The sequence below is a fragment of the Tachypleus tridentatus genome, chromosome 7, assembly GCF_004210375.1.
Source record: "Tachypleus tridentatus isolate NWPU-2018 chromosome 7, ASM421037v1, whole genome shotgun sequence".
NCBI classification, from domain to species: Eukaryota; Metazoa; Arthropoda; class Merostomata; order Xiphosura; family Limulidae; genus Tachypleus; species Tachypleus tridentatus.
Window position 1 is genome coordinate 16,119,081 of NC_134831.1, and position 25,604 is coordinate 16,144,684.

Sequence of the window (25,604 nt, forward strand, 5' to 3'; positions counted from 1 at the left end):
TTTAGCAGCTTAAGACAAGAGGGAAAGCAGCTAGTTATCACCACCAACCGTCAACTCTTGAACTATTCTTTCATCAACGGATAGTGGAATTAACCGAACAGTATAACGTCCCCAGGGCTGAATGGTTGAGCATATTGCATGTGACGGGGACTCAAACACGCGATCCTCAGATTACGAATCGAGCGCACTAACCACCTGGCCATGCTGGGTTTAGGATCTCTGTAACAACCTATACCTTTATTAAATCTTATTACTGAAATGTGTTGCAATTTATCCAGCTTCGGGAAGTTTGAGTCCCATAATCAAAGGATGTGAAATCTACATAAAAACTGCCGAAGTGTGTTTCGAATTAATGTACAAAAAAAAAAATAATGATACCATAATAATTCAATTATTTTTCCTATAATTAAGAATCTAAAAATTGGTAGCTCAGCGCATTTCAAACAAGTTAGCAAAATAACAGACATGGAAACATACGCAGTTCATCTGTACAAATATACTCACTTACGGCCTGGCATGGTCAGGTGGGTTAAGGCGTTTGACTCGTAATCTGAGGGTCGCAGGTTCAAATCCCCGTCGCACCAAACTTGCTCGCCCTTTCAGCCGTGTGGGGCGTTATAATATTACGGTCAATCCGACTATGCACTGATAAAATAGTAGCCCAAGAGTTGGCGGTGGGTGGTGATGACTAGCTGTCTTCCCTTTAGTCTTACACTGCTAACTTAGGGAAGGCTAACGCAGATAGCCCTCGTGTAACTTTGCGCGAAATTCAAAACAAACCAAATACTCACACGTTTCGTGTGCATTTGAAATGCTGATAAATTTCTAATTACGTTATTTAGGATGCGACTTACGAGATTGTTAAACAATAAAGTCGACACCGAGTCATTCTAACAGTTATTGTGTTCACATTCAAGCTACGCATTTCTTTTCGTGGTTTAAGAAAGCTGATATTCCCATACCTGATGACAAGTCAGTGTTTTTTATACCTTATAAAAACACCTGTTACTGGCTACACGCCAACAAACGCTGCGAGAAATGCTTAAGAAACTAACTACACTTGAATAACAACCGCTGACGTGTTCTGCCTTCGGGTGACGTCTCTTTTCAAACTGTATTCAGATCGATCTACACTTTTTTTTTCTCGCCACTGACTCTCATTTGAACCATGTGTGAAAACGTTATACTGGGAAATGACACACTGATCGTGAAATATTGTTCATCAGCCAATGAAGTAGAGCTAACTAGACGAGGACGAAAGGTTTATTTTTCTATTTGTTTTGAATTTCGCGCAGAGCTACACGAGGGTATTCTGCGCTAGCCATCTCTAATTTAGCAATAAAAGGTTAAAGGGAAGGCAGCTAGTCATCACCACCTACCGCCAGCTCTTGGGCTACTTTACTCTATTATCAACAAATAGTGGGATTGACTGAAACAGTACAACGTCCACCATAGCTGAAAGGCGAGCATGTTTGGTGTGAGAGAGGATTCGAACCTACGACCCTCAGATTGCAAGTCGAACGTTCTGACCACCTGGCCATGCGATACTTTGCAAAAAAAGAAAAAAGAAAAAAGAAAAGAAAGAAAATGATAACCCAACAGAAAATGTCACAGAAACTAAGTCCTGAATATTATCTAACTGAGAAGATGTCGAACAGAGAATCCGAGGAACTCACATCGAAGATATGGTGTTAGTAGACCACGCTTCGCACTTTTAGCTATGGGTGCCTTATAAGAGTGACAGTTAATTTCACTTAAGAGTAGATGATTATTATTTGTCCTCTATGTCCTCTGACTGGTGGGGATGCTGTGAACTGGTTACCTTCTATTTGGTACTCAGTCCAAATGTAATTGTGCTTCGCTCTTTGAGGCCGTCAGTGCGTTATAAAAGTGACGGTCAAATTCCACTAGTCGATTAGAGTAGCTCACTAGTTGGCGTTGTATGATGTTGACAACACCGTTTTACCTCTAGTCTTACACTGCTAAAGTATGGACGGCCAACGCGTGTAAACTTTAAAGAGTTTTATTCGAAATGTTTATTAAAGAAAATTCAGAAAGGTTATTTATTGAAACCATCACAGCTGAGAAATAACGAATACAGCATTTTCACAGTTTCTAGTAAACAGTCGTGGAGCATTAGGGTATCACAATTCGCTAGCACGTGTTTGTCTAGATGTGATGTTTGAATTAATAGAATAGCCTAACGTTGCACGCGCACGACCTTGATGAAGTTGATCGCGTGGGTGAGACTTAAAAACGAGATTTTTTTCGATTTACAGAAAGAACCAGCACTTTTCAGCAGAAATTCATCTAACCTTAAAAGCAAAAAAAAAAAAAAAATAAAAGTCAGAAACATAATCATTCAAATAACATGTGGTTAAAATTTATCAACAGGAAGGGCATATGTATATATATAGAAGTCGCGGTCAAACTGAATATCAAGGCAAAATAGGCTTACGATCAAACCTTAACGCAATACATTTTTTAAAACGAAAAATAACTACTTTGCTTTCCATCAAATAAATGCTTTACAAGTTCGAATGCTTAACTGAAAACTCTTAGTTTAACAAGGATAGTTATAATATTTTTCATGTCGATGGATTAGCAACGTTATTATTAAAAAACAAACTCTTCATATAATGTGAACGACCTTTTTTACAAACACATCAGGCTTTTGTTTGTTTCGTTGTTGCGCTCGAAGTTGCACAATGGGCTATCTGTGCGATGCTCACCACGGGTATCGAAATCCGGTTTCTAGCAGTATAAGTCTGCAAACATACCGCTGTGCCACTGAGGAGCACTATTGTAAATCGAGGTTTCGTAAAAATTATTTTCAAGTCATTGCATGGCAAAAGTTTCTTGAATACTGCAGTTCTAATTACTATTTTAAGTTTCATTATTCTATGTACTTACACTTTAGGGCCCGGCATGGCCAAGCGTGATAAGGCGTGCGACTCGTAATCTGAGGGTCGCGGGTTCGCATCCCCGTCGCGCCAAACATACTCGCCCTTTCAGCCATGTGGGCGTTATAATGTTACGATCAATCCCGCTATTCGTTGGTAAAAGAGTAGCCCAAGAGTTGGTGGCGGGTGGTAATGACTAGCTGCTTTCCCTTTAGTCTTACACTGCTAAATTAGGGACGGCTAGCACAGATAGCCCTCGAGTAGCTTTGTGCGAAATTCAGAAAACAAACAAACAAACAAACTTACACTTTATAAACTTTCAAATGTTTCAGAATGAATAAGTGTAACCTATATATATTTAAGTAATGACATAATAACAGGCCTTCTTTCATCATTTCACCTAAACAATCAACAGCAAAGAACTAACACAAGTCTAAGACCCATAAGAATGTTAACATTAACTTGAAAAAATAATACGTATCCTTCCAGTTAGCATTTGGATTCGTAGGAGTCATGGGCACGTAAGCTACAAAACAAGCATGTTTTTAACTTTTTTTAAATGTAAGTAATTAATAGCATTTACAAACAACTTTAAATAATTTGTATGTACTTCCTGGCGTATCAGTGAACACACAACACAGCTTGTTGTCTGTCAGACCGCTGTTGAAAATCTTAAATGAACCCTACGTCAGAAGGTACTGTGTCTGGTGAACATATACATATAAATAAATATTCTTATCTATATATATGTTTTACAGGATACTTAATTAACTTCATACGCTGTAACCCACCAATTAGAGTTTGCCACACCATTAATATCCAGCATATGCTTTCTTTCACATAAAGAAAAGAGTTAAAACAATGATCAAAAACTGTATAAGGACACAAAAATTACATCTTTAATTTTCTGAAAAAAACCGACAACAAGAGGAAAATAAAATAAAAATAATAAAATATTAGGCGTTTAAAATTTTAGTAATCTACATAGTATAATCTATTTAGTAATCTATAATCGCCCCCCAGTGGCTCAGCGGTATGTCTGCGAACTTACAACGCTAAAAACCGGGTTTCGATACCAGTGGTGGGCAGAGCACAGTAATAGCCGAACTGAGAAGAGAGAGAAATTTAAAAGTTTGACTTAAGGTATTATAATTGTGTTGTAAAGATTATTCATTTTAAGGCGAAATTCAAATCCAAAAAATAGCAAACAAACAGATTATTCATTTCTCGAGTAGCAAATTATCAACAACATAGTTAAGAAGATATTTCTTAACTATGTGCTGTACTGACAGAAAAATAAAATACATTTTGGCGCACGCACCACACTACTTATTAAACCCTAGCTTCGAAACAAGCTTCGAAGAAACCTGTAATAAGTTACTTTGGAATTTTCCAATAACAGGCTTCTAGCTATTTAAGTTGCTTGTATCTAGTTTGTTGTTTTCTCAATTTCGCGCAAAGTTACACGAAGACTATCTACGGTAGCCGTCCCTAATTTAGCAGTGTAAGACTAGGGGGAAGGCAGCTAGTCTTCACCACCCACCGTCAACTCTTGGGCAACTCTTTGACCAACGAATAGTGGGATTGAGCGTCACGTTATAACGCCCGCACGGCTGAAAGGGCGAGCATGTTTGGTGTGACGGGGATTCCAACTCACGACCCTCAGATTACTAGTCGATTGTTTTAACCACCTGGTCATATCGGGCCTGCTTGCATCAATCAATATTTGTTACTTCTGTCTAGTCATATCGAAATGAAAAGGTTCAACGCACGCCTTTTAGGTTCATGAGTAGTTTATGTTTGATTTAAGGTTTAAATCAATTAATCAATTAATTAATCTTAAACTTACATAACGTTATATAAAAATCTAAACATTGCCAAGTTAAACATTTAAATTTCCGTAAAGTCAATTCAGATTATTGCTAGTTTATACTTGTCTTTATTTATACTTAGGTATCGCGATAAAGCTTGCATTGCATAGTTTATTCTTATATTAATTGTACGATATGCAGGAACATATCCTCGTATTGGGATGTGTTGGGATGGTCATGTGGTTGGGGCGTTCTACTTGCAATCTGAGAGTCGTGGGCTCGTATTCTCGTCACACCAAATTTGCTTGCCCCTTTCAGCTGTGGGACATTATAATGTTATGATAAATCCTACTATTCGTTGGTAAAAGAGTAGCCCAAGAGTTGTCAATGGATGGTGCTAAATTATGGACGCCTGGTGCAAATAGTCCTCGTAGCTTTGCGCGAAATTGCAAACAAACAAATCCCAGTGTTAACATCCCTTTGTTTTGGAGTATTTTAACAAAGAAGTACTAGTTAGACACGTTTCATTTTTTTTTACACATGTGACCAACAAACGATTTATTGCAGACCAAAAACTTGTTGGTCAGCGACTTCCTCGAAAACGTTTATAACGTTTGTCGTGACATTGCACAAATCCTTCTTTCGCAAACGGTTGCTTCCAACACATACAGACAAACTCAAAGCAAGTTCAACGAGCAAAAAATTGCGGCTTTTGGAAAATACGAACACATAGATATTCTGTACACCACGAATTTCAGAACTCCAAAAATAAGTCATTTTATTTGGTTTGGCTCACTAGTTACACGAAAACAATATATCTTGTAACTATAATTCATTATCGACTAAATTAATATTTTTTTCTAGTTCATCGTGTATCCACTAGGAAGGAGGAAGACCTTCCTTAAGCAGCACAATACTAGACTAATTCATTATATTTATGCCCCTTAAAAAAAACGGAAAAAATATTACGTTATGGCAAACTCGTGTAAGAAACGGCCATTCGTAGCTCCAGGCTTTGGGCTGAATATCCATCAAAGAGTGTCGGCACTGTGTTAAAAACAGAGCCCAAACTAATTTGGCTATGTAAGACAACAAACAGCTTAGAATGTACCTTGGAATCGAGCAAATACACGTTCTCGTTGAGACACGTTAGGAAGCGTCTGTCTCTCAAGCTCCAATATTAGCAAAGACTTAATGCAGCGTTTCCTTCACTCACGCTGAAAACCCTGTTAAAACCTCACGTTATTGTAAATATAAAGACAATTGTTTGTACATTCTGAGAGGTTTTGTAGCAGTAAGTAGGTTCTGGTTTTCCTTTCATTATTTTGTGTGTGTACATATTTCTTAATGTTATGTTTACACTACAACGATAATTTAATATCATACGTGATATTGTAATATTATTATATAATTAAATCAGTGTATTTTTCATTATTCTTAAGTTTTTGTTTGTTCCTTACGTAGATAAAGTTATTATAAACCAAACCTAATAGTTAAAATAATTATATTTTAACAACTGCTTATTCTAGGGGAAAAGATTTAGTCAAAACTATACTGAGTGGCCCGGCATGGCCAGGTGGTTAGGGTGCTCGACTCGTAATTTGATCGTGGGTTCGAATCCTCGTCACACCAAACATGCTTGCCCATTCAACCGTGGGGCCGTTATAAAATTATGGTCAATCACACTATTAGTTGGTAAAAGAGTATTCCAAGTATATTTGGATATTTCTTCACACAAAGTCCCATATCTTTGTTCACAGTATATTATCTCCCTCACCACACCTTCCTACAGTATATTATCTCCCTCACCACACCTTCCTACAGTATATTATCTCCCTCACCACACCTTCCTACAGTATATTATCTCCCTCACCACACCTTCCTTCGTCTGACATTATACACTGGTATGTCTTGAATGATTCTTTATGATTTTCCATGCGAATCTATGCCTCAAAGACACAGGTACAAATACTTTCAATCAAGTTATGCACTGCCACCTTGTGGTGGGTAAAGCACGGACAACCCGTTTTGTAGCTTCGTGATTAATAACAAACAAGCGCTGCCACCTGTTAGTAGAAATAAATTATTTAAAAAGTTTTACAGTTACACACCTGTATTAGATCTAACAAAAATTCATATTCTCAGTCGAGAGAAATGCAACAACTTCTCGCGTCAGGAAACACCAGATACTTTAGTTCGCATAACATCAGATAGTTAAGTATTTGCTTGTTTTTAATTACGCACAAACTACGCAATGAGCTATATGTGCTCCGCCCACTACGCGTATCGAAACCCGGTTTCTAGCGTTGTAAGTCTGCAGACAAATCGTTGTGCCATTGTGGACCGACAACTAATTAAACAAACTTTCCAGTGAATGTTTATTGGTACACAGAATCAAACTAAATGTTGAAACATTTTCTTTAACTATTATTCTATTTAAATAGAAAATTATTTGAATTACCTGAAATGAAAATAATTTGATTACTGGCTAAAGAATAAGCCGAAGAAAAATTTCCGTCACGATAACAAACTACATTATGTTGTTTTAAAAAGTAACCATCACTTTGGATTGGTTTGTTTTGAATTTCGCGCAAAGCTACACGGGGGCTATCTACACTAGCCGTCCCTAGTTTAGCAGTGTAAGAATAGAGGGAAGGCAGCTAGTCATCACCACCCACCGCCAACTCTTGGGCTACTCCTTTACCAACGAATAGTGTTTTAACCATCACATTATAACTCCCCCACGCCTGAAAGAGCAAGCAGGTTTGGTGCGACTGGAATTCGAACCCGCGACACTCAGATTACGAGTCGAGTGCCTTAACCACCTGGCCAATCACCTTGGAACGAGCTATTATAACTAACATTTCCATTCATTATGTGAGATTAAGAAATTAATAGCAATGATCATTTTGAAACAAACTATCATTAACATTTCCACTCGTTACGTTGTATTGTTCCCCGCTGGTACAGCAGTAAGTGTACAGACTTACAACGCTAAAATAAGGGGTTCGACTCCCATCGGTGGACTCAGCAGCTAGCCCCAAGTGACGTTGTAAGTCCGTACACTTACTGCTGTACCAGCGGGGAACAATACAACGTAAAGAGTGGAAATGTTAATGTCTTTAGCAAAATCCGAAACGTTAAATCAGATCATTTCATCGCAGTCCTAATCAATAAAGTCTAGTGTGACCATAAGACAATGCCTAACAAATATTCAACTGGTTTCTAAAAGTGACATACCACTTGTGATCCCAACAAAAATATAAGGCACGCACCTTTATATCATGAATGTATACCAATAAATCAGTTTTGATAATAATGGATATGCGCGAATAAGCTTAACCTTACATTTATAAAGGGAAGAAAATACAAAATGGTTTCTTTTTTTGCTAAATAATTGCGTACAGTGTATTCACAGAATATAATTAACTTAATACGGTAGTTTCAAACTCTAAGAAGTGTATGACTTTCAGTGAAAGTCTTCCAACTATTATCTCGTCTGTCAATTTAAAATATTGCTTATAATATTGGACGAAGAATCTGAAACATATTCACAAGATTATAAAACGAAACGAATATTTTAAACCAAGCCTTCCCTCCCCCGCTAGTACAGCGGATTTACAACGCTAAAATCAGGGGTTCGATTTCTCTCGGTGGGCTGGGCAGATAGCCCGATGTGTCTTTGCTATGAGAAAAAACACAAACCAAGCCTAATCCACCTGTTTTGTTTGTATAAAAGTCTAAATAAAACTAAACGACAACAGAACTTCCTGACATACAAAATTCTTCATTTCTTGGAGATTTCAATCCTTGAAACTTTAAGGTTTATTCTCTACCCGCCATTAATTCAAGTTTGCTTGATATCAACAGGTGTAACCGGTTGCTTTGGAATAAGATACTCGTCACATGTACAGAAAGCAGGAAATGTCTTAATAAGGAAAAGTATGGACAACAATCTAGATCTGCTATTGTCGTTTGATTATGCATTTACTTTCGAAATGGTGATAAAAATACAGAGAAACGGGATATGAAGAAAAAAATGGAGTGAATCCCATTTCTTTTTACATTTCGTATTTATATTTTTATATTTTAACGCTGTAAATCAGTAGTTCGAGTTCGACTCCCCCTGGTGGACACAGCAGATATCTCGCTGTGACTTTGCTGTAACAAGAGAGACACACACTCACTAATTTCTGGTGAGAAAATAATATTGAATTATCTAACTCATCTTACATCACCATAAAAGTTAAATCAATACATTAGGTAACTGTTTCTAAATTTGTTTATGTCACTAGTGAGAAAAGTTAAGTCATTTTTATAAAGAAGAGACCGATGCCAGTTTGGACACATTCACTTACTCTTCTCGGTCGGGTGGGTGTCTTACAGAAGAACTGTATTGTGTACTCAGCTCTATTTGGGAAATTATTTGGTGAGTTGTCATTGTTTATCATTAAGCACAGCTGCACAAAGGGCTGGCTATCTGTGCTCTGTTCACCACGAGCATCAAAACCCGGTTTACAGAGGTACAAGTTTGCAAACAAAACTGTGTTACTCGCGGGGGTGGTTTTAGACATAATATTAAATAACTAGCAAGCTTTGAAGTTAACAATTTTAGAAAAAAATGTAAGCGCTTTTTTGCGTCTTAAAAATACTAAGCATCCCAGTGGATCAGCGGTATGTCTGCGGACTTACAACGCTAAAAACCGGGTTTTGAGACCCGTTGTGGGCAGAGCACAGATAGCCCATTGTGTAGCTTTGTGCTTAATTCAATACAAAAAAACAACAACCATAAAAATACTAATTTACAAATATACACTTTTATTTTCATAAACTCGTTATTTAACAAAAAAATAAATCATGGAAATATTTCCTGGAAAAAAATGTACGACTATTTTATAAAACAGTAAAGAGTTCAAATATATATGCCAAATTTAGATATGGAAATTATAAACAAAATAGTGTAGGACTTTAGAAGATTTTCTTTAAAACCAATGTCGATATAGGCAAACTCGCCACAATTATTGTAGTCAGGCTATTTTTCATGTGTTTGGAAAACAACATTGTGGTGTAATGCGATCAAAGATAGCTAAATAAAATGGGTGGTATACAGTCGTTTTGACAAGTACAATTTTTCAAGTGATGGAAAATATATAAAAGTGAAATTTGGAAATTCACCTCTTGAAGCGACAGCTTGTGTACTGTTAGCCCAGTTAAGAGTTACGTTAATACATGTATTATGTATAACAACACTTCTAATAAATTTTATGAGCACTTAAGTAATGATTTAGGGTTAACTCTAAATGTTTAACGTAAAAGAATATTTTAGTAATTTCGAAGAATTTTGTTACAGTTTCGTTTTCTTGCGAAACAATGGTTTTATTCATTATAATTAAATGATTATTTATATATTTCTAAGAATAATGCTTTAGTAATGTGTTTTTCTCTCACTGATCCTCTGGCAATTGTTATAACGATAATAATATGTCATCGCATTAGCTAAGCAACAAGATATGCCACACTGATTACCGTAAACGAATGTCTGAGGTTTATGACGCCCCTTAAGTCAGAAACAGAAAATAACTTGCCAGCCTGGGGTTTGAACGAGTTTATACGTCTATATCAGATGTCCCACCTTAAGAATCTGATCATGTGCCATCTTGTGGACCTCACCCGTTTTCCACGAATTAGAATAAATCCTTTACAAAATCAACTCACTCGACAACAAATAAGAATAATGTGATAGGATTCAAAACACAGGAACTGGGCGATACAGCGCTCAACCTCTGGTCCTTACACTAAAAATATGCATTATTCGTTATTTCATTACTGCGAATGAAAAAGAAGGCACTCCGCTGTTTAATATCAAGGTGTAATTGATAACTGTTTACGTCATCATAGTTTACCTGACGGGTGATGTCACAGATAACACTAAAACGCAAATACAGTATATAATGATGAATGGTTTGTTTTGTTGTTGTTGTTTTTTTATTTCGCGCAAAGCTACACAAGGGCTATCTGCACTAGCCATCCCTAATTTAGCAATGTAAGACTAGAGGGAAGACCGATAGTTATCACCGCCCACCGCCAACTCTTGGGCTACTCTTTTACCAACGAATAGTGCGATTGACCGTCAGATTATAACGCTCTCACGGCTGAAAGAGCAAGCATGTTTGGGGCGACGGGGATTCGAACCCGCGACCCTCGGATTACGAGTCGAACGCCTTAACCCACCTGGGCATGCCGGACCGGGATGTATGGAAAGAAATACTTATCTTTATATATATATAAAGAGACAGAAAGAAGCGTTGCCGCTTATTGTAACTTTTAATATAAGTTGAACTATTTATTGTTTTATCAGGCAGTAATGATCTTGTTTTCACTTTCGCACGAATTAAGCTTAGCAACCAAAAAGTGATTTAGTATTTTATTTAGAGAACATATAAATATAGTGTTATATTGGGGTGTGGATAATGTAATATGTCTAACATCCTATACAATAAGTACCAATTTATTTAGCGTGTACTTGGATTTTACAATGAATCCACTCCACTTAACACTAGATTCCGTTAACGTTAACGGGATTTGCAGCCTGTGTTCTTTGCACAGAACGAGTAAAGTAAACCCATTGCTTTCTAACCAGTACAATATTATTTATAAAACTACACGTGGCTTAAGAAGGGCTCTTTGATATCGGTTTCCGGTCCAATGTCGTACAAAGTTTGATCCGTTATCGACTAGAGTTCTGTAAATAATGAAGATAACTGACACTTCGATTGTATGGCTTATTTAATTCACAAATAGAGATAATAGAAGTTAAACTAATCCATTCATAAAATATAGCTCTAGCTTGCAAAACTTGTATATATAGTTTGTTCGTTTATGAATTTCGCGCAAAGCTACACGATGACTATCTGCGTTAGCAGTCCCTAATTTAGCAACGTAAGACTAAAAGAAAGGCAGAGCTAATCATTACCATCCACCGCCAAGTTTTAGGCTACTCTTTTACGAACGTATAATGGGATTGACGTAACATTATAACGCCTCCACGGCTGAAAGGGCAAGCATGTTTAGTGTGACGGGGATTCAAACCAGCGACCCTCGGTCGGGTTATGAATCGAGTGCCTTAATCACCAGGCTATGCTAGGCCTACATATATACATATATGTTATTTCATTCACAACAGCAACTCTGTATTGGTAGTTCATAGAAATTACAAAATAATATCTCATCTCTAAATAGTATTTGTTAGTGATAAATTTCAGTACAGTTTTAAAAATAAATCTTACTGTAGTAAAGTGAATAATATTTATCTTTAGGAGCTTAATATCATATTTAATCAAAAGATTAAAACAGCTTAAACCAATGGACTACAAGTTCGGTTTGAAGTTGACAGATAAACATATCTATATTTTTTACCTTCATAGTTTATTTTATAGTGTTCATTGTTTTATTAATTTGTTGTTATAATCGCATATGTCTATCAAACCGTAACAAAAACTGGATATTTTTGGATAACTCTAAAAAAACATGTGGTAATACGTTTAAGTAAATTGTGTGTTCTGGTTATAAGTGTTATAGTAAATTATGTGTTCTGGTTATAAGATTCTTATAGTAAATTATGTGTTACTAATAAAGCTTTGCTTGGTTATCATATTGGAACTTTGAACAACAATATATTAAAGAGACCAAGGTTTTCCTAACTCATCATGATGTCTTTTCTACTAATCTTTATATTCGCTACCCTTCTATACACCCGCTTGTTATAAAACCGGGGAATAAAATATGAAAATCCTAATTCGTAGAAATAATGTGAATCGAATGGCACACATGGTTCTAATTACACTCGCTCGTGCAAGATTTTCGAGCTACTTTAACAACCTTTTTGTTTCGTGCGAGATTTACGTGGAATTTTGTTTTAGATAAAATGGGAAAATATTTAATGTTTTATGTCTTCGCGACAACATTGAAAGTTACAACTCCCAGTTGGGAAACGCTGAAATAGATAACCGGAACTAGTGTTCACCGGTACTGTACACTATAAACATCACTATTATATAAATGGTTTGATTTACATCAATTAACTAGGTCACCTACCTTTGATAAGATAGCGAGGCCACCCTCGCGTGTAACTGAGACGAGAACCTGGTTCCATTCATAATCTAGAAGCGTACTTTCGTATTTAAACCTGTATTTATGCGTGAGGCAAATAAAGAAAAGTCTGTGTACTGAATGCTTTGCGTTTAGATCCAAACAAAGACGAGCTTCGACTTCGATAGAAACGAAATAAGTGAAACGATTATATCGTACGTTATCTTATCCAAGCTTCTAATGTACTGTAAAACAGACCCTTTCATCCACGTTAACCTGTCTGTTCTGTATAACAAGTAAAGCTACAGGCCTGCAAGATTAGCATTGTTTTAGGTTTACATAAGTTCATCTAAGGTTAGATCTATTTCAAGACGGAGCGGGTGTACAACCGCATCCGATGTACTGAGTCTAACATAATGGTGGGTTAGAAGAGTGGTGGGACGTTAGTCCAAACAATAATAAAGATCTGATCTAATCGGTTGTTTAGGTTATTTGCTAATAATAATTCCTCTTTATTCCGAATAACCTTTTATTTATGAGCATGTTGGACCAATTTCCTGTTATATAAGCGTAATAAGCTCGGTGAATGTAAAACCAAAAGTATTAAAAACAAACGTAATGATATTAACTTACGCGATAGTCTTAGTAAAGTTACTCTAACACCTTTTATGGGCTTATTTAGTTATCGCCTTGAAATGGATGTGAACACTTTTAGTAGCAAAAATATTTGCTTCTTACACTACACAGGCCCGGCATGGCCAGGTGGGTTAAGGAGTTCGACTCGTAATCTGAGGGTCGCGGGTTCGAATCCCGGTCGCACCAAACATGCTCGCCCTTTCAGCCGTGGGGGCGTTATAATATGACGGTCAATCCCACTATTCGTTGGTAAAAGAGAAGCCCAAGAGTTGGCGGTGGGTGGTGATGACTAACTGCCTTCCCTCTAGTCTTACACTGCTAAATTATGGGACCGCTAGCACAGATAGCCCTCGAGTAGCTTTGTGCGAAATTCAAAACCAAAAACAAACAAACAAATCTTACACTACGCAAGCGCACAACGACACTCAACAATATCCTATCATAAAAAAAACTGCTTTAGGTGACCCACGTGACTTATTTGTTACGTTGGTAGATAGATCTGTGTGATCACGCCAATGCAAATATTAAGAGCACAAATGCATTTTATGTAACATAACATTCAAAATATCCTATCATAAAAAAAACTGCTTTAGGTGACCCACGTGACTTATTTGTTACGTTGGTAGGTAGATCTGTGTGATCACGCCAATGCAAGTATTAAGAGCACAAATGCATTTTATGTAACATAACACTCAAAATATCCAACAATATCCTACAGAGAACGCGCATTGCTATAGATAACTCACGTGACTTATTTATTATGTTGTATGATCACGTCAGGGTAAGATTCAGACAATAAATACATTTTTTGTAACGTAACGCCGAAAACATTGAAGAATTTCCTACTAACGAACAAGCACGTCTTTAGATAACTTACGTGGCTTTTCTTACGTCAGTAACTCTTTATAATCACGTACGTGAAAGTATTCACAGAATACACACATATTCTGTAACAAAGCATCGATTTATTATTACATCTGTAACTTCACACTCTGTTATTACAGCGTTAACATTTACAGAGTCCATCAACACATATCTTATCTATCAATATTAAAGTTTTAGGGATTAGCTCACCGTGTGTCCCAATAAATCTCTGTGATCCATCTAACACCAAAATATTTCAGAAAGAGTTCGTTAGTTAGGAATATTAAGAACATGAGGGGCCTAAATTTGATTTTCTTGGTGAACATTGTAAATACGGGTATTAATAAAACAAATTCACAGTTGATGTTACCGTGTTTATTTATTAACAGAATCTTGTGAGTGTGGTCTCAGTGAACACTGTAGACACGGGTATTAAAAAAACAGATTCAGAGTTATATGTTACGGTGTTTACTTAATAACACAATCTTGTGAGTGTGGTCTTAGTGAACACTCTAAATACGGGTATCAAAAAGACAGATTCACAGTTGTATGTTACAGTGTTTATTTATTAACAGAATCTTGTGAGTGTGGTCTTAGTGAACAATGTAAATTGGGGTATTAATATAAAACAGATTCACGGTTGTATGTTACAGTGTTTATTTATTACAGAATCTTGTAAGTGTGGTCTTAGTAAACACTGTAAATACGGGTATCAAAAAGGCAGATTCACAGTTGTATGTTACAGTGTTTATTTATTAACAGAATCTTGTGAGTGTGGTCTTAGTGAACACTGTAAATACGGGTATCAAAAAGACAGATTCACGGTTGTATGTTACAGTGTTTATTTATTAACAGAATCTTGTGAGTGTGGTCTCAGTAAACATTGTAAATACGGGAGTTAATATAAAACAGATTCATGGTTGTATGATACAGTGTATATTTATCAACAGAATATTGTGAGTGTGGTCTCAGTAAACATTGTAAATACGGGAGTTAATATAAAACAGATTCGTGGTTGTATGATACAGTGTATATTTATCAACAGAATATTGTGAGTGTGGTCTCAGTAAACATTGTAAATACGGGAGTTAATATAAAACAGATTCATGGTTGTATGATACAGTGTATATTTATCAACAGAATATTGTGAGTGTGGTCTCAGTAAACATTGTAAATACGGGAGTTAATATAAAACAGATTCATGGTTGTATGATACAGTGTATATTTATCAACAGAATATTGTGAGTGTGGTCTCAGTAAACATTGTAAATACGGGAGTTAATATAAAACAGATTCATGGTTGTATGATACAGTGTATATTTATTAACAGAATATTGTGAGTGTGGTCTCGGTGAACATTTTAAATACGGGTATTAATAAAACAGATTCACTGTTGATGCTACAGTGTATATTTATTAACAGAATCTTGTGAGTGTGGTGAACACTGTAAGTACGGACTCAGTGAGTTTCATTGTATGATACAGTAAGAATCTTGTGAGTGGGTCATAATATAAATAGGGTCATAATATAAAACAAATTCACGGTTGTATGCTACAATGTTTATTTATTAACAGAATATTGTGAGTGTGGTCTCGGTGAACATTTTAAATACGGGTATTAATAAAACAGATTCACTGTTGATGCTACAGTGTATATTTATTAACAGAATCTTGTGAGTGTGGTCTCAGTGAACACCGTAAATACGGGTATCAAAAAACACAGTTTCACAGTTGTATGTTACAGTGTTTATTTATTAACAGAATCTTGTGAGTGTGGTCTCAGTGAACATTGTAAATAGGGGTCATAATATAAAACAAATTCACGGTTGTATGCTACAATGTTTATTTATTAACAGAATCTTGTGAGTGTGGTCTCAGTGAATATTGTAAATACGGGAATTAATAAAACAGATTCACGGTTGTATGTTACAGTGTTGATTTAGTAACAGAATCTTGTGAGTGTGGTCTCAGTGAACATTGTAAATAGGGGTCATAATATAAAACAAATTCACGGTTGTATGCTAGAATGTTTATTTATTAACAGAATCTTGTGAGTGTGGTCTCAGTGAATATTGTAAATACGGGAATTAATAAAACAGATTCACGGTTGTATGTTACAGTGTTTATTTAGTAACAGAATCTTGTGAGTGTGGTCTCAGTGAACATTGTAAATATGGTTATTAATGAAACAGATTCACGGTTGTGTGTTACAGTGTTCATTTATTAACAGAATATTGTGAGTGTGGTCTCAGTGAACATTGTAAACACGGGTATTAAAAAGACAGATTCACAGTTGTATGTTACGGTGTTTATTTATTCACAGAATCTTGTGAGTGTGGTCTCAGTAAACATTGGAAATCGGGGTATTAATATAAAACAGAATTTTCGGTTGTATGTTACTGTGTTTATTTATTAACAGAATATTGTGAGTGTGGTCTCAGTGAACATTGTACATACGGGAGTTAATAAAACAGATTCACAGTTGTATGCTACAGTGTTTATTTGGTAACAGAATCTTGTAAGTGTGGACATAGTGTTAATACTTTGTTTCTGATAATTGAAAACGAACGTAATCATTTACGTCTTATTCTATTCTTTGCCGAATTTACATTACGATTTAATTGTCAGCTGTTTAAAATGTGTAAATATCCTCTCTGTCAAAGGTCGACCTAAAAGCTTTGCTATTTCAAGTCAGGTGATGTTTCAAGCAAACTCCCATCAAGGCTACGTCAGCGATGTGAGAAAGAAAATGTTTAGGTTCCCATAAGAGTCAATGCCGATGTGCATGCTATAGGTCGATAACTTTAAGCTTGGGTGGTCCATCATATTGAATGACTTTATACGGGGCCTGTTTACCTTAGTCTATTTTACTTCTTATAACCACATTAATCTAATGCCAAGATAATTGTGTAGCATCTTTTGCATCTGCATGCAAACCACATAGTTTCTCTTCCTGACTTTCAGATCAGAGCCTAAGTGAGGTTCAAATGTATTTATAAATATACGAAATATAATTGATGTATCTTGTGAGTAGGCATAGACAAATGAATGGCATTTTCAACGAGTTAACAATCTCGTTTATTTTTATTTGTCTCATTAACACTGTGATCCTTAGAGAAACGTCAAACATTTAACTCTTTATAAACGTCCCCCTCTGGGACAGCGGTAAGTCTTCGTATTTACCACGCTAAAAGCAGGGGTTCGATTCCCCTCGGTGGACAAAGCATATAGCCCGATGTGGTTTTTCTATAACACTCACTCATTATAAACATCTCTAAAGAGAATTTATAATGTGACGAACGCAATGTAACAAGCTCTTTATGTAGCTTTGCACCAAAGGTAATATTTACATTTTTTTGTGTTTTTTTTTATTTCGCGCAAAGCTACTCGGGGGCTATTTGCGCTAGCCGTCCTTAATTTAGCAGTGTAAGACTAGAGGGAAGGCAGCTAGTCATCACCACCCACCGCCAATGCTTGGGCTACTCTTTTACCAACGAATAGTGGAATTTACCGTCACATTATAACGTCCTCACAGCTGGAAGGGTGAGCATGTTTGGTGCGATGGGGATTCGAACCCGCGACCCTCAAATCACGAGTCGAACGCCTTAACCCACCTGTCAATGCCGTGCCATATATTTACGTGAGGGAAGATAAGTCCAGCGAGGGGAATCGAACTCCTGATTTTGACGTTGTAAATTCAAAGACTCACCGTTGTAACAGCGGGGGACTTTAAATCTGCCTACGAAGAGGATTATTCACTCTACAGAGAAACACAAGAAAACACAGGCAGAGTTCATCTGAAAACGAATCGGAAGTGTCCCAAGGAGAAAATCCGCTTATTGGGACTTGACAGACATAACATCGTAACTCAAGAAAAGTATTAGTCTTATGAAAAGCTGTTGGGGGGGATGAGGAAAGAAAATACCATTAAAATGTCAAACATGTGATCTGTAACATGATATATCAAGAAAAAATAACTGAATTGGTTTCAAAATTGTGTACGAATTTCAACCAAGCATCTAGCCAAGACAGCTTTCTTCAATTAAAATAATGAAACAAAAGCAACTGGAAAACCACGGGAAAGGTGGCGCCAAAACATTCGAGACATTGTCTCTTACTTCTGCTGCTTAGTATGTTCACGTCTGGTTATTATGGTTCCCTCACAAAAAAAGTAGTACTAGCGGAAGAATACAGATAGATGGATGATAGATGAGAGTAAAATAATTTTAGTTAAAGATTCTCTGTTTTTTTCATTTTATTGCTTAATATATGATGTTCAACTTTTCTGATGGGAAGGAAAAAATAGTAAAATACTTCGAAAAAAACGGAAAAAAAACCATCCAGAAAGAATATATAAATGAACTGATATTACTGAAATTGGGTAAAATAATTATCTAGAGCAATGATAAATTCACCGAGTTGAATTAAAAAGGTGTTAGTTGCGAAATTCATCAGGCCTTTTGCCATTGTTTTCATGGTGGGTGAATCTGAATATGGTTGTGCAGTGGCGTATTATGGTGCCATGGACATTATAACATATATATATATTACAAAATTAAGACTCGTAACCATTAGACACGTAATGCTGCCACGGTTAGATTTCATTTCACAACAATTTCTCATGAAGTACTTGTATATCGAGGGTGTTAAGCAAGCTATATCGAAAGAACACGATATTTTGAAAAGGGAGGACACATCAGTACTCTCTACCTGAACGAGAAAACACATCAAGACACATATACATACTCTTAGCTTCATCACAATAACATTTCCGGCTTTTCCAGTGTGGTTTCTACTTCCCAGATCAAAACGTTTCTTTCAAATTGTTTTGGGGTTCAGTTAACAAGATAATAAACAAAAAGTTTAATCTGATGAGTCCTAACAACTTTCAGTCAAACCTACAAAATCGATGGTTATTTTAATGAAAAAACAAACAAACAAACGATAAGAGCACACAAAACCTATTAAATGAATGTTCAGTTAGAGGAAGTATTCAAGGGATTGTTTATCTTAAAACGTCTCAGAACAAATTCATCGATAATTTGAATCGGAAATGAGACAATTTGTTTAAAAGCCAAAGAATAAACAAAAAACAAAGGGTTGACATTAATAAGTCCGTGTCGTCCATGGAGATAGATATAATCCAGATGCCGTCCATGGAACTAGGAACAATCCTTTCAGAAACATGTCAATATATATTACTCTCTTTCTCTTCTTGTGCTAAAACACTTGTTTTTGGCTAATATATTTTGTTACTTCCATTGTAATGGAAGGTTTTAATGAGTACTTCTGGTTTTTGAAACTGTGTTGATCGTTCATATCATTCGGAAATATTTTATAGTATTATTTTTTTATATTTCACGCTCACTTACAATATTTTACTGGATCACTTTATTAATTAATTGTTATTATTACACGTGTTCTCCTGTACTTAATTTAATTAATAAGATAAAACAAAAATTAAAATAATTAATAAAGCCACGCTAACAATCAATTAGGGTAAATTAAATAGTCTATAGTCCATTATTGATAAGGAAGTAAAGAATTACTGAAACACTGATATTTCTAGATATCTCTGTCTAAAACGTCCGTATTAGATTCTAATCTAACCCCATTACTGTACACTTTAGAACTGCCTAAGTTTTTCTCACATTCTTTTTTTTTTTTTTGGGGGGGTAAATAGAAAAATAAACTGTTTGTTCATAATTAAGCACAAAACTACACAATAAGCTCTCTGTACTCTGCGTACCGTAGGCATCGAAACTCGGTTTCTAGCATTGCAAATCTGCAGGCTGTATAATTTTCCATAACGTAAAGTTCAAGTCGCACAAACTGTCTGAATTCAGTTAAAGAACTTTATCTCCAAATTATCGAACAATCTACTAAAAGCCTATTTCATAGAATCCTTAAAAACCTGTCTGATCAAGAATTTTCAAAATACTTATATGGGAAGACTCATGAGTGTCATTCGAAAACTATTTTATGATGTTTGTGTTACCCGGTAAACTCGTGAGTTGGCGTTGAAACAAGCACGGTGCATATACGCTAAATATAACAACGGTGTGAAAATGTTTACAGCGGGAGCTGCTACCTATCATTCAGGTGAAAATATGCTTCTTAGTTAAGTCATCACTCACCAGGTTTGGTTTTTATTGAATTTCGCACAAACCTACACGAGGGCTATCTGCGCTAGCTGTCCCTAATTTAGCAGTGTAAGACTGACTAGAGAGAAGGCAGCTAGTCGTTGCTACCCACCGCCAACTCTTGGGATACTCTTTTACCAATGAATAGTGGGATTTACCGTCACATTATAACACACCTACGGCTGAAAGGGCGAGCATGTTTGGTGCGACCTGGATTCGAACCCGTGACTCTCAGATTACGAGTCGAACGCCTTAACCACCTGGCCATGCCGGGCCTTACTCACCAAGAGACAATCAAATACTGTTTAGTACACGCTCCATTGATGTAATATTAATTTAAGACGCCCCTATTTTTTATACGGCTCGTAAACTTCCACTTGGATTTGAACAAAAACAAGGTGAGGTAGACGTTTTCGTGTGAAAACACGAAAGGTATTGTTTGTTCCTCGGAAGACAGACGTTAGTACTTTATTGTTATTCTTCATGGTGAATGGTGACTAAATTTAAAAGAATGGCCATTGTTTCTTGAATGTCGCGCAAAGCTACTCGAGACCTGTCTGTATTAGCAGTTCAGAATTTTGAAGTGATATATTAGAGGAATGGGCGGCTAGTCAACATCATCCACACCTTTAGTATGGAATGCTCTAACCAACTAATGAGATTTCACCATTACTCTTATAACGCACCCACCGCCCCAAAGTGAGGAGTTTTAATCAGAAAACCTCGGATTCATAGTTTGGCACGCTAAGGACTGGCCCACACTCTCGGTTTAGAAGAACTCGCTATTCATAAAAAACTTCGCTTTTTTTATCCATATATTTTCCACCAGAATAAAAATACACCAGTAATATACTGCTATTACAAATACATCATAGAAGAATAAACTGAATGACGTCTTTCTTGCTCAGTACAGTTTAATTTGACCGAACATTTTGACATTTATCAAAATTACATAATTTCTCAATTCTCTAATGACATCCCAAGACATATGATTAATGTTTCCAAATCTCTAATATTACATCAGGTTTTTCTAGTTCTTCCGACTTACAGTTACAGTAAAATTGCAATTGGCGTCGCTATATATAGCCATAAATAGTTCGTGCTCTCTTGCGCCAGACTACGTTTCTCAAATACCGAGTGCAGCCACTCTTCGAAGAATTTTTATTTATCTTAGCAATTTCAGACAAGAGATCTTAATATTAACCGCTCCACTGTCTTCGCACGTCACCAGGGAAACCTGTCTTAGCTTAGCCGGTTCATTCATCCTTTGTCTTGATGGTAACAGGTCACTTTTCAATTGATCAAGGGCTGATAACAGGATAGAATCAAACCACAAATAACAAAATAAATGACCTTCTGGTATCTTTGGCCAGATTAAAGAATATGTTACGTGGTTTGCTGTCCTAAATTAAAAGAAAAAGGCAAATCATAGGCATCACAGAAACCGATGCCTCAGGCTATCACGCACGTCCAAAACCAGCTCAGCAGTGATACCGCTCGCTAATAGTACCAGAACATTAAATATAAAAGACAGAAACACAAGTTGTATTAAAGCCCATTATTTTGGCTGTTCTTTACATTGTGTAAAAAGAGTTGTTAGTGCGACATTTATTACAGAGTCATCGAGCGTGACTAAATTGTGCATGGTAGATAACAGCCTCTGTTTCAGAGTCAAATACCTGGTACGTTACTGTTCTACGAAGTACGTCAGAACCTGTTGATTTTTAGTAGTTTTAAGTTTCGTTATTCGTCAGTAACAAACAAAAATGAGGAAAACCAGAAAGATTGTAAACCTCGAAAGATATCATGTGTCCTTTTAAATAAGATGCTTATGAAATACAACACTGGATTGTTTTCTTGTTTACTATATGGATGACACAGGAAGAAATGTGTTGCTACTAAAATGGACGTGTTTTTTTTTATCGCAAAGCCACATCGGGCTACCTGATGAGTCCACCGAGGAGAATCGAACCCCTGATTGTAAAAATTGACGTGAACTTAAACCTCGGAAATTTCTATTCGATCAAATCAAAACAGGTTTCTCAGTTTCGTTTATTTCATTGGCCAGTCAGAAATTACATCACTATATAAAGGCTGTTTAAATTCCAACTCTTTTTCATCGAAATTCATCGAGTTTTCCCATGAAATGTGGGAGGGGCCAAAAACATGAGGGAAAAAAATCTTAAAATTCGTAACAGGCGAAATAAATTTTAAAAATCTAAAAACAATGGGCTGTCGAAACGTAGGCGAAGCAGTTAGCATTCCAGACAAAGTATCTAGTTTCTGTCGTTCGCTTCCCGCTTATACAACAAAATCCCGTTCCGCACCTTAGGGACGATCAAATCCCACCATTCTATAAGAATAGTCTAAGAGTTGGCGGTAAGTGTTGTTGAATAGCTACATTCCTCCTAATTTGTCACTTCATATACTGTGGGCGGTGAGGTGGTTAGCCCCTCCAGTAGCGGTAAGCGAAATTCAACAAAGAACGAAAAGTATTTCGAACCATAGATTTCTTCTGGTTGTGACTCTTCAATGAGAATGGAATTTCCTCAATCGGTTGGTAACTATGCGACCAAAATCCAGAAATCCACTAGTTCGGTAACTATACAACCAAAGTCCAGAAATCCACTAGTTCGGTAACTATGCAACCAAAGTCAAGAAATCCACTAGTTCGGTAGCTACGCAACCAAAGTCAAGAAATCCACGAGTTTGGTAGCTACGCAACCAAAGTTAAGAAATCCACTAGTTCGGTAACTATGCAACCAAAGTCAAGAAATCCACTAGTTCGGTAACTATGCAACCAAAGTCAAGAAATCCACTAGTAAACTTAACAATTTAAATACTGAATTTTTTTCGAAAAGCTTTTCAAATTTAATCAATTTATCATACTTAAGATAGCAACAATTATTATATCATACTGTATTAGTAACTACAGATAATCAAACAAACCACTGTCATATTTAGTTAGCTTAGAACGTTCACACAAATACGTCATATAATTTTAGCTTTTGCTATGTAACTTGAAATAACAGTCTACTTTATATTTAAAGGTGTGTGTTTGTGGGTTTTCTTATAGCAAATCCACGTCGAGCTATCTGCTGAGCCCACCGAGGGAAATCGAGCCCCTTACCTTAGCGTTGTAAATCCGTAGACATACCGCTGTACTAGCGGGGGGCTATATTTAAAGAAAAGTATTTTGCGTAAATTCATAAAAAATACTAATATCTGAGGGTCGCGGATTCGAATCCCCGTCGCACCAAACATGCTCGCGCTTTCAGCCATGGGTACGTTATAATGTGCGATCAATCCCACTGTTCGTTGGTAAAAGAGTAGCCAAAGAATTGGGTGGGTGGTGATGACTAGCTGCCTTCCCTCTAGTCTTACACTGCTAAATTAGGGACGGCTAGCGCAGATAGCCCTCGAGTAGTTTTGCGCGAAATTCAGAACAAACCAAATAGTAATATCACAACAGCTTGATACTGCACAAATGATTAAATAATTAACGAAATCTAAAACACGTCGACCAGTTTCAGAAGAAGTTTGATCTCTCGAAACCAGTTGTGAATTTTTATGTTTTAATTCTTTCATAATTTGTGTAGTGTTAAAGTGAAACGTTTTCATGGAATTCTTGAATCCTGAAATTTTAAGCACATTAATATAAATAGACTACCAGTAGACTGTTTATACATAATGTATGAAGGATATAATTGATTGAAAAACATAGCCTCAATAAGCATCTTACTAAGCAAATCATTATCTCATTATTGAAGAACTTGCATTACAATACAACTTTGTTCTGGGTTATTAGTATTTAGCATATAAATAATGTATTTTTTATGTATCTAGCAGTGTTTCTATCAAAAAGTCAAAACAAATTTTATCATTACTTACGAATTGTAAACTTAGAGCCCCCTTTAGAAAAGTTACTATCTCTTACGAATTTTGTAGTTATACAACTTCCTGATAAAATTTACTCTTACATAAATTTTGTACTTATACAACTTCCTTATAAAATTTACTTTTACATAAATTTTGTACTTATACAACTTCCTTATAAAATTTACTTTTACATAAATTTTGTACTTATACAACTTCCTGATAAAATTTACTCTTACATAAATTTTGTACTTATACAACTTCCTTATAAAATTTACTTTTACATAAATTTTGTACTTATACAACTTCCTTATAAAATTTACTTTTACATAAATTTTGTACTTATACAACTTCCTTATAAAATTTACTTTTACATAAATTTTGTACTTATACAACTTCCTTATAAAATTTACTTTTACATAAATTTTGTACTTATACAACTTCCTTGTAAAATTTACTTTTACATAAATTTTGTACTTATACAACTTCCTTGTAAAATTTACTTTTACATAAATTTTAGACTTCAAAAACCCCTTATAAAACATACTGTTACAAACGAATTTTATAATTATAGTGCCGTCTGTTCATAATAAAATACCAATGAAATTGCACTTTGTTTGTAGTCATGGCGAAACGGTACCATTTGATTGTAAGTGAGGGCAAATAGAGAGATACCAAAGGTTGCTGACTAACATTAACTTCACTGTTGACGCCCCTACTGGCAATTAAGTTCCTTCTGTTTTTTTTTTTTTCACTTTATATGTCACATCGACATGACAATGTTCGACATTGGATTACTCAGTTAGGATGTACAGTAACACATGCTCGTGGCTGTTCCACTAGTCTAGTGTGTCCTTCTGTGGCAGGTTGCTACCCGACATATTTTCTTTTCATAAGGACATAAGCCTAAGTATATAGAATGACTAAGGCCTCCGGTTTTTGAAGTGCGATTTCAAAATGACATTACCCTCCTTTCTTACTAGTACACTCTGTCAGAGCTAAACTATTTGCCTATTGCATTTATTTGTTATTGGTTAAATGCAATTTGAGACGTAATGAGGCAACCGCCAATCATAACAGTTCATTTTCGGCATTCTTTCTATGCAAGTATTCCAATTACGAACATGGTGAACCATTTTGTTAACGTCTTAGCTTTTAACGAACGTCATATAAACATGTTATCCATAATGACGAATCAAGCTCTTTTCTTTTACGTTTTTTCGTTGCTTTTGGCGTTTTTCTGTGTTGTTTGAAAAATGTAGGCTCTTCGTTTCCTTGCGTCAC

The 25,604-nt window shown here is 35.9% G+C and overlaps 1 protein-coding gene across 7 annotated transcripts in view; it reads right to left on the reverse strand.

Annotated features, from left to right (window-relative positions):
• The window catches only part of LOC143255199 (protein TANC2-like), a 113,800-nt gene that overhangs the window by 55,598 nt on the left and 32,598 nt on the right, over positions 1-25,604 (reverse strand). For 2 of the 7 annotated variants that reach the window (XM_076510476.1, XM_076510472.1), the window contains exon 1: positions 12,809-12,961. The exons of 4 other annotated variants lie outside the window; for them this stretch is intronic. In XM_076510476.1, coding sequence (XP_076366591.1) covers positions 12,809-12,866 — 58 coding nt within the window. In that variant the 5' untranslated portion in view covers positions 12,867-12,961. Of the gene's footprint in view, positions 1-10,429; positions 10,550-12,808; positions 12,962-25,604 lie in introns of those variants that run through there. One more of the 7 variants, XM_076510475.1, reaches the window with a different exon arrangement.